Genomic DNA, 12,422 nt, shown 5'->3' with positions numbered 1-12,422 from the left:
ACTAAATACCTAACTAATCACACAGAATTACAAATACACAGAATACAATGATGTCATACAGAAAATGTCCCTGGTGAACGGAACCTGTATGAAAGCTGGTTACACAAAGGAAAGGGGGTTGGGCTTGAATGAAAGAGCGGGAAGATTTAGGAACAGAGAAACAGCAGCTATGCTATCGTAAATATATCTTATGCATTCTAAATTACCGCCCATTTGTAAAAGGAAAATGCAATAAATATTTACTCTGAGCTGCGCTTCGGTAGATTGGTCGTAGATGCTGGCCGGGTTGGCCAACAGATCTTCCTGTAAACTCTTAAGAATGTCTCTGGTGGTAAATTGGATAAGTGGTGGTATCTTCGTCCGTCTGTTAGACTGGATCCGTCGTCCGTCCTTTCCTAGCCCACGTAAGCAGCGGCCGCTGCTAACTCAACGGCTAGGAAGTAGCACTTCTGTAGTGAATAAGCTCAAAGTTCATACCAGTTCATACCATAGCTCACGCCGAGGTTGGCTTAGTTCTGTCCTTGACATGTGTGTCCTTCTAACGTAGAGGCTGCAGACCTCACGTACTGGAACAACGTGGTTATCTTTTCGTCAAAGGATTATATAGTGGAGAGGGGGAGGGAGGTGTTTCATCGTTTATAACCCCTGTCTCTTCACAGGGTTGGGCCACTGATCGAGCAGGGCACTTTCCTTATGAAAACCCAAATCTCTCATTCAGAAGCTAAAATTACATTTCATCTCCTAACAAACATTTTCAATATCAAACATTTCAATTGCATAACAATTCCATGTGACTCTGATAACTAGAGAGCGAATACTTTCTCAGATACAGTTTATGTCGTCCTGTCATCAGTCATAATGTCTCAGATGACAACCGAACTGACATACATACTCATTACGTTCCCAAGCATATTTCCAACTGGTTTTATTAACAAAATATGTGGTACCTTTCCCCATTTGTTTGATGTTCCCATACTCTCTATATTTAACACAGGCTATTCAAGTCCTTCAGTAGATTCAGAGAGGGGAAGTGGTAAAAGGTATTTATGGGGGGGGGGTCATAAACCTTACCCACAGGCCAACGTCATGACACATATTATATGAGTAATGTAAGATATGTAAACATTATTAAACTGGCATTATTTAAAGTGGCATTGTTTAAAGTGACTAGTGAACCATTGTTAAAGTGGCCAGTGATTGGGTCTCAATGTAGGCAGCAGCCTCTCTGAGTTAGTGATTGCTGTTTAGCAGTCTGATGGCCTTGAGATAGAAGCTGTTTTTCAGTCTCTCGGTCCCAGCTTTGATGCACCTGTGCTGACCTCACCTTCTGGATGGTAGCAGTGTGAACAGGCAGTGGCTCAGGTGGTTGATGTCCTTGATGATCTTTTTGGCTTTCCTGTGACATCGAATGCTGTAGGTGTCATGGAGGGCAGGTAGTTTGCCCCGGTGATGAGTTGTACACCCTCTGGAGAGCCTTGCGGTTGAGGGCGGCGCAGTTGCTGTACCAGGATGTGATACAGCCCGACAGGATGCTCTCGATTGTGCATCTGTAAAAGTTTGTCAGGGTGTTGGATGACAAGTCAAATTTCTTCAGCCTCCTGAGGTTGAAGAGGCGCTGTTGCACCTTTTTCACCACACTGTCTGTGTGGGTGGACCATTTCAGTTTGTCTGTGATGTGTACACCGAGGAACTTAAAACTTTCCACCTTCTCCACTGCTGTCCTTTCGATGTGGATTGGGGGATGCTCCCTCTGCTGTTTCCTGAAGCCCATGATCATCTCGTTTGTTTTGTTGATGTTGAGTGAGAAGTTGTTTTCCTGACACTACACTCCGAGTGCCCTCACCCCCTCCCTGTAGGCCGTCTCATTGTTGTTGGTAATCAAGCCCACGACGGTTGTGTCATCTGCAAACTTGATGATTGAGTTGGATGCGTGCATAGCCACGCAGTCATGGGTGAACAGGGAGTACAGGAGAGGGCTGAGCAAACACCCTTGTGGGGCCCCAGTGTTGACGGTCAGCGAAGTGGAGATGTTGTTTCCTACCTTCACTACCTGGGGGCGGCCCGTCAGAAAGTCCAGGACCCAATTGCACAGGGGTTGAGACCCAGGGCCTCCAGCTTGATGATGAGCTTGGAGGGTACTATGGTGTTGAATGCTGAGCTGTAGTAAGTGAACAGCATTCTTTCATAGGTATTCCCCTTGTTCAGATGGGATAGGGCAGTGTGCAGTGTGATGGCAATTGCATTGTCTGTGGACCTGTTGGGGCGGTATGGAAACTGAATTGGGTCTAGGGTGGCCGGTAAGGTGGAGGTGATATGATCCTTGACTAGTCTCTCAGCACGTCATGATGACAGAATTGAGTGCTATGTGGCAGTAGTCATTTTGTTCAGTTATCTTTGCCTTCTTGGGTACAGGAACAATGGTGGCCATCTTGAAGCATGTGGGGACAGCAGACTGGGACAGGGAGCAATTGAATATGTCCGTAAACACACCAGCCAGCTGGTCTGCGCATGCTCTGAGGACGTGGCTAAGGATGCCGTCTGGGCCAGCAGCCTTGCGAGGGTTAACACGTTTAAATGTTTTACTCACGTCGGCCACTTAAAAGGAAAGGGGGGGCACTGTCCTTGATAGCGGGCCTCAACGGTGGCACTGTATATCCTCAAAGCGGGCAAAGAAGGTGTTTAGTTTGTCTGGAAGTGTGACGTCGGTGTCCGTGACGTGGCTGGTTTTCTTTTTGTAGTCCATGATTTCCTGTAGACCCTGCCACATACGTCTTATGTCTGAGCCGTTGAATTGCAACTCAACTTTGTCCCTGTACTGGCATTTCGCTTGTTTGATTGCCTTGCGGAGGGAATAACTACACTGTTTATATTCAGCCATATTCACAGACCTCTTTCTATGGTTAACCTGTCTGGGATAGGGGGCAGTATTTTCACGGCCAGATAAAAAACGTACCCGATTTAATCTGGTTACTACTCTTGCCCAGAAACTAGAATATGCATATAATTAGTAGATTTGGATAGAAAACACTCTAAAGTTTCTAAAACTGTTTGAATGGTGTCTGTGAGTATAACAGAACTCATATGGCAGGCAAAAACCTGAGAAGATTCCATGCAGGAAGTGGCCTGTCTGACAATTTGTAGTCCTTCTGTTGCATCTCTATCGAAATTACAGCATCTGTGCTGTTACGTGACACTTTCTAAGGCTTCCATTGGCTCTCTAAAGCCTTCAGAAAGCGGAATGACGCGTCTCCTGTCTCTGGGCAAAGTACAGCAGCAGAGTTTGTAAGTGGACTGCCTGGGGACAGTGAGACTGGAGATGCACGTTCACGAGACCTCATCATTTTTTTCTTTTCCGCTTTGAATGAATACAACGTTGTCCGGTTGGAATATTATCGTTATTTTACGAGAAAAATAGCATTAAAAATTAATTTTAAACAAGTACGGTAATGGAATATTTTGACATTTTTTGTCACAAAATGCGCTCGCGCGTTACCCAAACAAAACGGCGGTATTTGGATATAACTATGGATTATTTGGAACCAAAACAACATTTGTTGTTGAAGTAGAAGTCCTGGGAGTGCATTCTGACGAAGAACAGCAAAGGTAATCCAATTTTTCTAGTAGTAATTCTGAGTTTAGGTTGCCCCAAACTTGGTGGGTGTCAAATTAGCTAGCCGTGATGGCTGAGTTATGTACTCAGAATATTGCAAAATGTGCTTTCGCCGAAAAGCTATTTTAAAATCTGACATAGCGTTTGCATAAAGGAGTTCTGTATCTATAATTCTTAAAAGAATTGTTATGTATTTTGTCAACGTTTATCATGAGTAATTTTGTAAATTCACCAGAGGTTTTCGGTGGGTATGCTAGTTCTGAACATCACATGCTAATGTAAAAAGCTGGTTTTTGATATAAATATGAACTTGATTGAACAAAACATGCATGTATTGTATAACATAATGTCCTAGAAGTGTCATCTGATGAAGATCATCAAAGGTTAGTGCTGCATTTAGCTGTGGTTTGGGTTTTTGTGACATATATGCTTGCTTTGAAAATGGCTGTGGGATTATTTTTGGCTGGGTACTCTCCTGACATAATCTAATGTTTTGCTTTCGCTGTAAAGCCTTTTTGAAATCGGACAACGTGGTTGGATTAACGAGAGTCTTATCTTTCAAATGGTGTAAAATAGTCATATGTTTGAGAAATTGAAGTTATAGCATTTTTGAGGTATTTGCATTTTGCGCCACGCGATTCCACTGGCTGTTGAATAGAGTGGAACGCTAACGTCCCACCTAGCCCAGAGAGGTTAAAGGCGGTGGTTCACGCTTTCAGTTTTGCACGAATGCCGCCATCCATCCACGGTTTCTGGTTAGGGTAGATTTTAATAGTCACAGTGGGTACAACATCTCCAATGCACTTCCTTATAAACTCACTCACAAAGTCAGCGTATAGATCGATGTTGTTCTCTGAGGCTGACCGGAACATATCCTAGTCCGCGTGATCAAACAATCTTGAAGCATGGATTCCGATTGGTCAGACCAGCGTTGAATGGTTCTAGTCACTGGTACATCCTGTTTGAGTTTCTACCTATAAGACGGTAGTTGCAAGATGGCGTCGTGGTCGGATTTGCCGAAGGGATGGCGGGGTAGGGCTTTGTGTGCATCGCGGAAGTTAGAGTAGCAGTGGTCGAGTGTATTACCCCCGCGAGTACTGCAATCAATATGCTGGAAGAATTTAGGTAGCTTGTTGTCAAATTTGCTTTGTTAAAATCCCCAGCTAAAATAAATGCAGCATCAGGATATATGGTTTCCAGTTTCCAGTCCAGTGAAGTTCCTTGAGGGCCGTCGTAGTGTCTGCTTGAGGGGGAATGTACACAGCTGTGATGATAACTGACGAGAATTCTCTTGGGAGGTAATATGGCCGGCATTTGATTGTAAGGAATTGTAGGTCAGGTGAGCAGAAGGACTTGAGTTGCTGTATGTTGTTATGATTACATCATGAGTTGTTAATCATGAAGCATACACCCCCGCCCTTCCTCTTCCCAGAGAGGAGTTTTTCTGTCGGCGCGATGCATGAAGAAGCCCGGTGGCTGAACCAATTCCGACAACATATCCCAAGAGAGCCATGTTTCCGTGAAACAGAGAATGTTACAATCTCTGGTGTATTTCTGGAAGGCAACCCTTGCTTGAATTTCGTCAGTTCATTATCGTAAGGATGATGAAACTGTAAGACTGACATACGTCTCAACATGCTCACAATTGGATACAACAAAATAGGGTTTTCAAAAACAATTGTGCATGTCAAGTTATGGCCCAATACTGTACGGAAAATGATATTTACCATATACTCTTCTATCTATTCAGCACTTCAAAAAGGACAGTTTGTATGTATCTTGTATTTTTTGCTATTGGATTAAACGGTAGTTAAAATGACTAACTGGTGAGCCTGTCGTTATCTGATTGATTGGTAACTAAACAAAGTGTTGTCATGGTATGACTCGGGTGAAAGATGTGTTCAGCACAAATGAATGTTAAAACAAAGGTTCTGAACATAAGACAGGGGACATTACAAGTGTTCTGAGTTTTGTTGTAAGAGTTTTGAAAATATAACACTTCAATCTGAAAAATGGGCTGAAGTGTTTGAAAAAAAAGGTTATAATAGTTTGTTGGATAAAATTACATTGAAGGATTATTTTGTGAGGAACCCGTCGGTCTAAAGTTGGGTTTTATTTCATCACGTCGGTTATATTGTGATCTCAAGGGTCTGAAAAGAGAAAGAACAGTTATGATAAAAGGTTGTATTTTCCCAAAATATATATCATAAAAAAGTGATATACTCTATGGACATTTGTAGGTGCAACATTAAAATCTCCTTTTTGTACATTGGATTATTCTGGAGTCTAGATTCAAAATCATGCAGCTAATATCAGTGGTATATTGGCTGTACTATTGCTGCGTTCAAAACAACTGGGAACCCTGAAAAATACAAGGTCAAATCATGACATCAGTGATCTTCAGGTCAGAAAGTTGGAGCTCAAGAAAGAGGCCAGAGTTCCCAAGATGGAATTTCGTGTTGGATGACCTTTCAAAATGATCACTGCACCTGTACATAGCCCATCTATAATTTAGCCCAAACAACTACCTCTTCCCCTACTTTATTTATTGATTTATTTATTTTGCTCCTTTGCACCCCATTATTTCTATTTCTACTTTGCACTTTCTTCCACTACAAATCTACCATTCCAGTGTTTTACTTGCTATATTGTATTTACTTTGCCACCATGGCCTTTTTTGCCTTTACCTCCCTTATCTCACCTCATTTGCTCACATTGTATATAGACTTATTTTTCTACTGTATTATTGACTGTATGTTTGTTTTACTCCATGTGTAACTCTGTGTTGTTGTATGTGTTGAACTGCTTTGCTTTATCTTGGCCAGGTCGCAATTGTAAATGAGAACTTGTTCTCAACTTGCCTATCTGGTTAAATAAAGGTGAAATAAAAATAAATAAATAAATAAAATGGACTTTTCCCAGTCGGAGCTCGTTTTCTTCCGAGTTCCCAGTTGTTTTGAATGCAATGAAGTCGGAAGTTGGAGATTCCCGAGTTCTGAGTTCCGAGCTCTCAGTTGTTTTAAATGCGTCATCAACTCTACCTGATTCTCAACATCACTGTCAACACAGGAAGTGTCCACTTGCTTGACCCCTGACCTGGTAGTGATGTCAGACAGAGGAAGTGGATCTGGAATGATGCAGAAATGTTCGCTGAATCGTCTTTCACTGAAGGGAGAGACATTAAAGAGACAGAGAGCGAGAGAGAGAGAGACAGACAGACAGACAGACAGACAGACAGACAGACAGACAGACAGACAGACAGACAGACAGACAGACAGACAGACAGACAGACAGACAGAAAGACAGAGACAAACAGAAAAAGAGAGAGAGAGAGAGAGAGAGAAAGACAGAAAGACGGAGACAGACAGACAGATAAAGAGAGAGAAAGAGAGAGAGAGGGAGATGTTTGTAAGGGCAATGACACTAATCTGAGACAGTACAAGGAGGTTTTGGAAGGGATCATAGTTGGGTTGAATTAAACTGGATAGTTTCAAAACACTGTAGGCCTACAATTGACTTAAAGAAATACAGGACTCACTTTGCCGCTCTCGCTCTCGCTCTCTGCTCGCTGCTTGCAACAATGTCTGAGAGAGAGGGGGAGGAAGAGAGAAAGAGAGAGAGAGAGAGAGAGAGAGAGAGAGAGTGAACGAAAGACTGAGAGTGACACATTTAAGAACAGTGACCATATTCTGAACACACACACACACCTCGTTGGCGGTTGAGCATCCTCATCACACAGGCCACACCCCCTGCCAGGGTCAGCATGAGGAAACAGCAGAACACTATGGCCATGACCTCTATGGTTGTCGTGGCAACTTCTGTATGGACAGAGATGAGAGGGGAGAGAGAGGTCACCACAACCAATTCACCTGTAAAGTTTCAACCTAACTCACCTGTCAACTCGCCAACATGCATAAAGTTAATACAGTTAAATAAATTGTTGTCATTTAGGGTGCTTCCCAAATGGAACCCTATTCCCCATTTGGTGCACTACTTTTGACTATGGCCTATGGGTGACTAATTCTTCCTCATTTGGGACACATCCTAACTCACCTGTGACCTGCACAAGGACAGGTTGGCTTTCCACCCAGGCGGACGTTACGTCATAACTGTCCCTTGCCCTGCACCGATAATACCCAGAGTCCTCTAGAGTGATCTCGGTGAGGAATAGGGTGCGCCCTCCATCCGCCAGGGCGTGAGAGGCGTGAAGGAGGAGGGAGCCGTTGAGGGACCAGGAGAAGAAAGGGAACGTCCCGAGGCTCAGGAGGCATTGAAGACGAGCGGCGACCATCTTGGAATCAACCCTGTAAAGGTACTCCACATCCACCTTTGGTGAGCCTCCTACTGGGACTGGAGGGAGGGAGGAGGGAGGGAGGGAGGGAGGGAGGGAGGGAGGGAGGGAGGGAGGGAGGGAGGGAGGGAGGGAGGGAGGGAGGGGGGAGGGAGGGAGGGAAGGGAGGGAGGGAGGGAGGGAGGGAGGGAGGGAGGGAGGGAGGGAGGGAGGGAGGAAGGGAGGGAGGGAGGGAGGGAGGAAGGGAGGGAGGGAGGGAGGGAGGGAGGAAGGAAGGGAGGGAGGGAGGGAGGGAGGAGGGAGGGAGGGAGGGAGGGAGGGGGAGGGAGGGAGGGAGGGAGGGAGGGAGGGAGGAGGGAGGGAGGGAGGGAGGGAGGGAGGGAGGGAGGGAGGGAGGGAGGGAGGGAGGGAGGGAGGGAGGAGGGAGGGAGGGAGGGAGGGAGGGAGGGAGGGAGGGAGGGAGGGAGGGAGGGGGAGGGAGGGAGGGAGGGAGGGAGGGAGGGAGGGGAAGGAGGAAGTGATGGGAAGGGAAGGGGAGGGAGGGATGGGAAGGAGAAGGAGGGAGGGAGGGATAGGAAGGAGGAAGGGATGGGAAGGGGGAGAGGGGGAGGGAGGGCGGAAGGAAGGAATGAGAAGGAGGAAGGGATGGGAAGGGGGAGAGCGAGGGAGCGATGGCCACAGTCGACACTCATACAGCTATCATGACATAAAAACAGTCAACATTCATACAGCTACCATGACATAAACACAGTCAATACTCATACAGCTATCATGACATAAACACATGCAGGAAACACATGGAATACTACAATACACACACACACACACACACACATAGGTTTAGCCCGTACCCACTACCAGAGTCAGGGGTCTGCTGGTCAGTCTCTGTGCATCACTCTCCACTGTACACCGCACCGCGCCCATGTCACGCCCGGGAACCATGGCAATGGGGAACCAGGCAACCAGCGACTCCGTTGCCACGTCGGAACCCACCTCCTTGTCGTCAAGGAAGAGGTAGAAGGTCACGGGAGGGGTTCCCCTTGACGACCTGCAGGTCACATTGCCGTGGTAACTCGAACCCTCTTTGGAGATGGTGAAGGATATTTGGGGTACGGAGAGGTAGGCTGAGGGAGAGAGAGAGATAAAGAGAGAGATCGAGAGAGAGAGAGAGAGAGAGAGAGAGAGAGATAGGAGGGCAGAGAGAAAGGAGGAAAGAGACAGAGGGGGACAGAAAAAGGGGGGAGAGAAAGGAGGGCGAGAAAGGGAAAGGAAGAGAGAGAGATAAAAGAGAGCAAAACGTTTGACACGGTTAACATTTTATATGTTCTCTGTGTAAATAGTCTCTGTGATCGCCATTCCCCAGGTCCAGTATGGTTGTGGTTGTGACATTAACTTTCGACTTTTAAACTCTGCAGTTGTACCTTTGACCCTGACCGTGACCTCTCTGCTGCTGGAGAACCTGCTGTTGGTCTGCATCCTGGTCCCGGCAATGCACGAATAATTCCCAGCATGCTTTGTTGTGACCCTCTCCACCACCAGCGTGTTCCCCACCGGCCAGAGCAGAAGCGGGGTCAAAGGTGAGGTTGGAGATGATGGCACTTCCTGTCTGTTGTAGAACCAGGTGTAGGATAGGTGGGAGCCCTTGGTGACATCACAGGTGAGAGTGAGCCGCAACCCCTCGTAGAGAATGGGAGGATCGGGGTCAGAGGTCACCATAGTGCCTGAGACAGGGACTGAGGTGGGGTGGAGGAGAGGGGGATAGAGGAGAGGGGATGGAGGACAGGAGGATGGGGATGGGTGAAAGCATTTAGCTGTGAAATTATCGATTCCACTGAAACAGCTCTACCACTTACTTGTAAGCACACACAAGTCTAGTTAACACACACACAGTCCATCCCCCTCTTTACACACACACACACACACACACACACACACACACACACACACACACCCTTCTACTCACTAACTACTTGCAGGCGGACTGTTCCACTGAGGCCCATGTTTCCACCTGCTGTCACCCTGCAGTGGTACGATCCTTCTGACGTCACAGAGATCTTCAGGAAGAACGTAGCCGATTGGTCGTCTTGGAGGCCGTTGCTCGTGGCAACCAGGTGGTTACCGTCCTTCAGGAGCTCGTATGTGTTTGGTGGAGGAGACCCAGGTGACCTACATTGGAACACTACCTTGGAGTTTAGGTAGGCCTTGTCTGGACCAATCAGAATAGGGCTAGGGAGAGGTGAACCACCTGCAGAGAGGGAGTAGGTTGAAGTAGCCTCAAGATGCTGATCTCGGGTCAGTTTTGCATTTCCTTAATGGCTAAGGTTAGGGTTGGGGAAGCAGATCCTAGATCTGTACCTAGAGGAAACTTCAGCCCAGAGCTAGGAAGTGGGCCACAGAGCTCAGAAACATGGTTTTAGATTTGTTTAGGTTCTTTAGAACGGTGCTGTCAAGCAGTTGGAGAGTTTAGTATGGATGTGAAACTCATTGAATCATATGGAGGAATATAATAGACTGTGAAAAGAGTCATATGTGAGATACAACTTTTAATTGAATGTAATTGGAAAACAGAAAAATGGAACAATTTGAATACATACCCATTATGGACACTAGACAGTCCACAACTGGAAGAGAACAAACCAACAGAAATACTTTAGTACTGGACACTTGTCAACTGTACTATGTTAGCCTGGGTCCTAGTCTCCTTATGGCATTGCCATGTTTGGCTTGACAGTAACAGCAATGGAGTCGGTAAGAGCCACAAGCAGATCTAGGGCCAGGGTATAACTTTGTTTAAAAAATGAATACAAAATTGTTTCACTGACTCACCTAAAACAGGCAATAAACATAATTCTTGTTTTTTCTTCATACCCAAGTTCGGTCTTCATCCGAAGCATGTAGTCTGTATACGTGTCATGTGTGTGTGTGTGTGTTTCAGGGTGTTGCACGGTCCACCACATGCTAGAGAGAGATAACGTGAGTATGTGCGTCTCTCATCAAAAAGTTTCAACTACACTGTCTAGACAACACACTATGACTACTAACCTACTACAACTACAACTATACTGTCTATCTAGACAACACACTATGACTACTAACCTACTACAACTATACTGTCCATCTAGACAACACACTATGACTACTAACCTACTACAACTATACTGTCCATCTAGACAACACACTATGACTACTAACCTACTACAACTACAACTATACTGTCTATCTAGACAACACACTATGACTACTAACCTACTACAACTATACTGTCCATCTAGACAACACACTATGACTACTAACCTACTACAACTATACTGTCCATCTAGACAACACACTATGACTACTAACCTACTACAACTATACTGTCTATCTAGACAACACACTGTGACTACTAACCTACTACAACTATACTGTCCATCTAGACAACACACTATGACTACTAACCTACTACAACTATACTGTCTATCTAGACAACACACTATGACTACTAACCTACTACAACTATACTGTCCATCTAGACAACACACTATGACTACAACTAATACAACTATACTGTCTATCTAGACAACACACTATGACTACTAACCTACTATAACTACAACTATACTGTCCATCTAGACAACACACTATGACTACTAATCTACTACAACTATACTGTCCATCTAGACAACACACTATGACTACTAACCTACTACAACTATACTGTCCATCTAGACAACACACTGTGACTACTAACCTACTACAACTACAACTATACTGTCTATCTAGACAACACACTATGACTACTAACCTACTACAACTATACTGTCCATCTAGACAACACACTATGACTACTAACCTACTACAACTACAACTATACTGTCCATCTAGACAACACACTATGACTACTAACCTACTACAACTATACTGTCCATCTAGACAACAGACTATGACTACTAACCTACTACAACTATACTGTCTATCTAGACAACACACTATGACTACTAACCTACTACAACTACAACTATACTGTCTATCTAGACAACACACTATGACTACTAACCTACTACAACTATACTGTCTATCTAGACAACACACTATGACTACTAACCTACTACAACTACAACTATACTGTCTATCTAGACAACACACTATGACTACTAACCTACTACAACTATACTGTCTATCTAGACAACACACTATGACTACTAACCTACTACAACTACAACTATACTGTCTATCTAGACAACACACTATGACTACTAACCTACTACAACTACAACTATACTGTCTATCTAGACAACACACTGACTACTAACCTACTACAACTATACTGTCCATCTAGACAACACACTATGACTACTAACCTACTACAACTACAACTATACTGTCTATCTAGACAACACACTATGACTACTAACCTACTACAACTATACTGTCCATCTAGACAACACACTATGACTACTAACCTACTACAACTATACTGTCCATCTAGACAACACACTATGACTACTAACCTACTACAACTATACTGTCCATCTAGACAAC

The 12,422-nt window shown here is 44.8% G+C and overlaps 1 protein-coding gene across 2 annotated transcripts; it reads right to left on the bottom strand.

The window, feature by feature from the left end:
• Positions 1-5,566: 5,566 nt before the first annotated feature.
• Positions 5,567-10,969, bottom strand: LOC106595779 (Fc receptor-like protein 5). 2 transcript variants are annotated; one of them, XM_045690891.1, is made up of 10 exons: positions 10,728-10,969; positions 10,496-10,522; positions 9,865-10,146; positions 9,323-9,634; positions 8,753-9,025; positions 7,664-7,960; positions 7,318-7,428; positions 7,149-7,194; positions 6,707-6,775; positions 5,567-5,760 (listed from the first exon to the last, which is right to left on the bottom strand). In XM_045690891.1, exons 1-10 carry the CDS (start codon positions 10,765-10,767, stop codon positions 5,673-5,675), a joined length of 1,545 nt encoding a protein of 514 aa, XP_045546847.1. In that variant the 5' UTR covers positions 10,768-10,969; the 3' UTR covers positions 5,567-5,672. The 2 variants fall into 2 exon arrangements, with proteins under 2 accessions (XP_045546847.1, XP_045546848.1); XM_045690892.1 differs by having other exon boundaries at positions 6,652-6,775; positions 10,728-10,966.
• Positions 10,970-12,422: the final 1,453 nt, after the last annotated feature.

This window comes from Salmo salar, chromosome ssa12 (genome assembly GCF_905237065.1).
Source record: "Salmo salar chromosome ssa12, Ssal_v3.1, whole genome shotgun sequence".
NCBI classification, from domain to species: domain Eukaryota; kingdom Metazoa; phylum Chordata; class Actinopteri; order Salmoniformes; family Salmonidae; genus Salmo; species Salmo salar.
The sequence above is the reverse complement of the archived record's forward strand: the minus strand, read 5'-3'. Positions and strand labels throughout refer to the sequence as shown.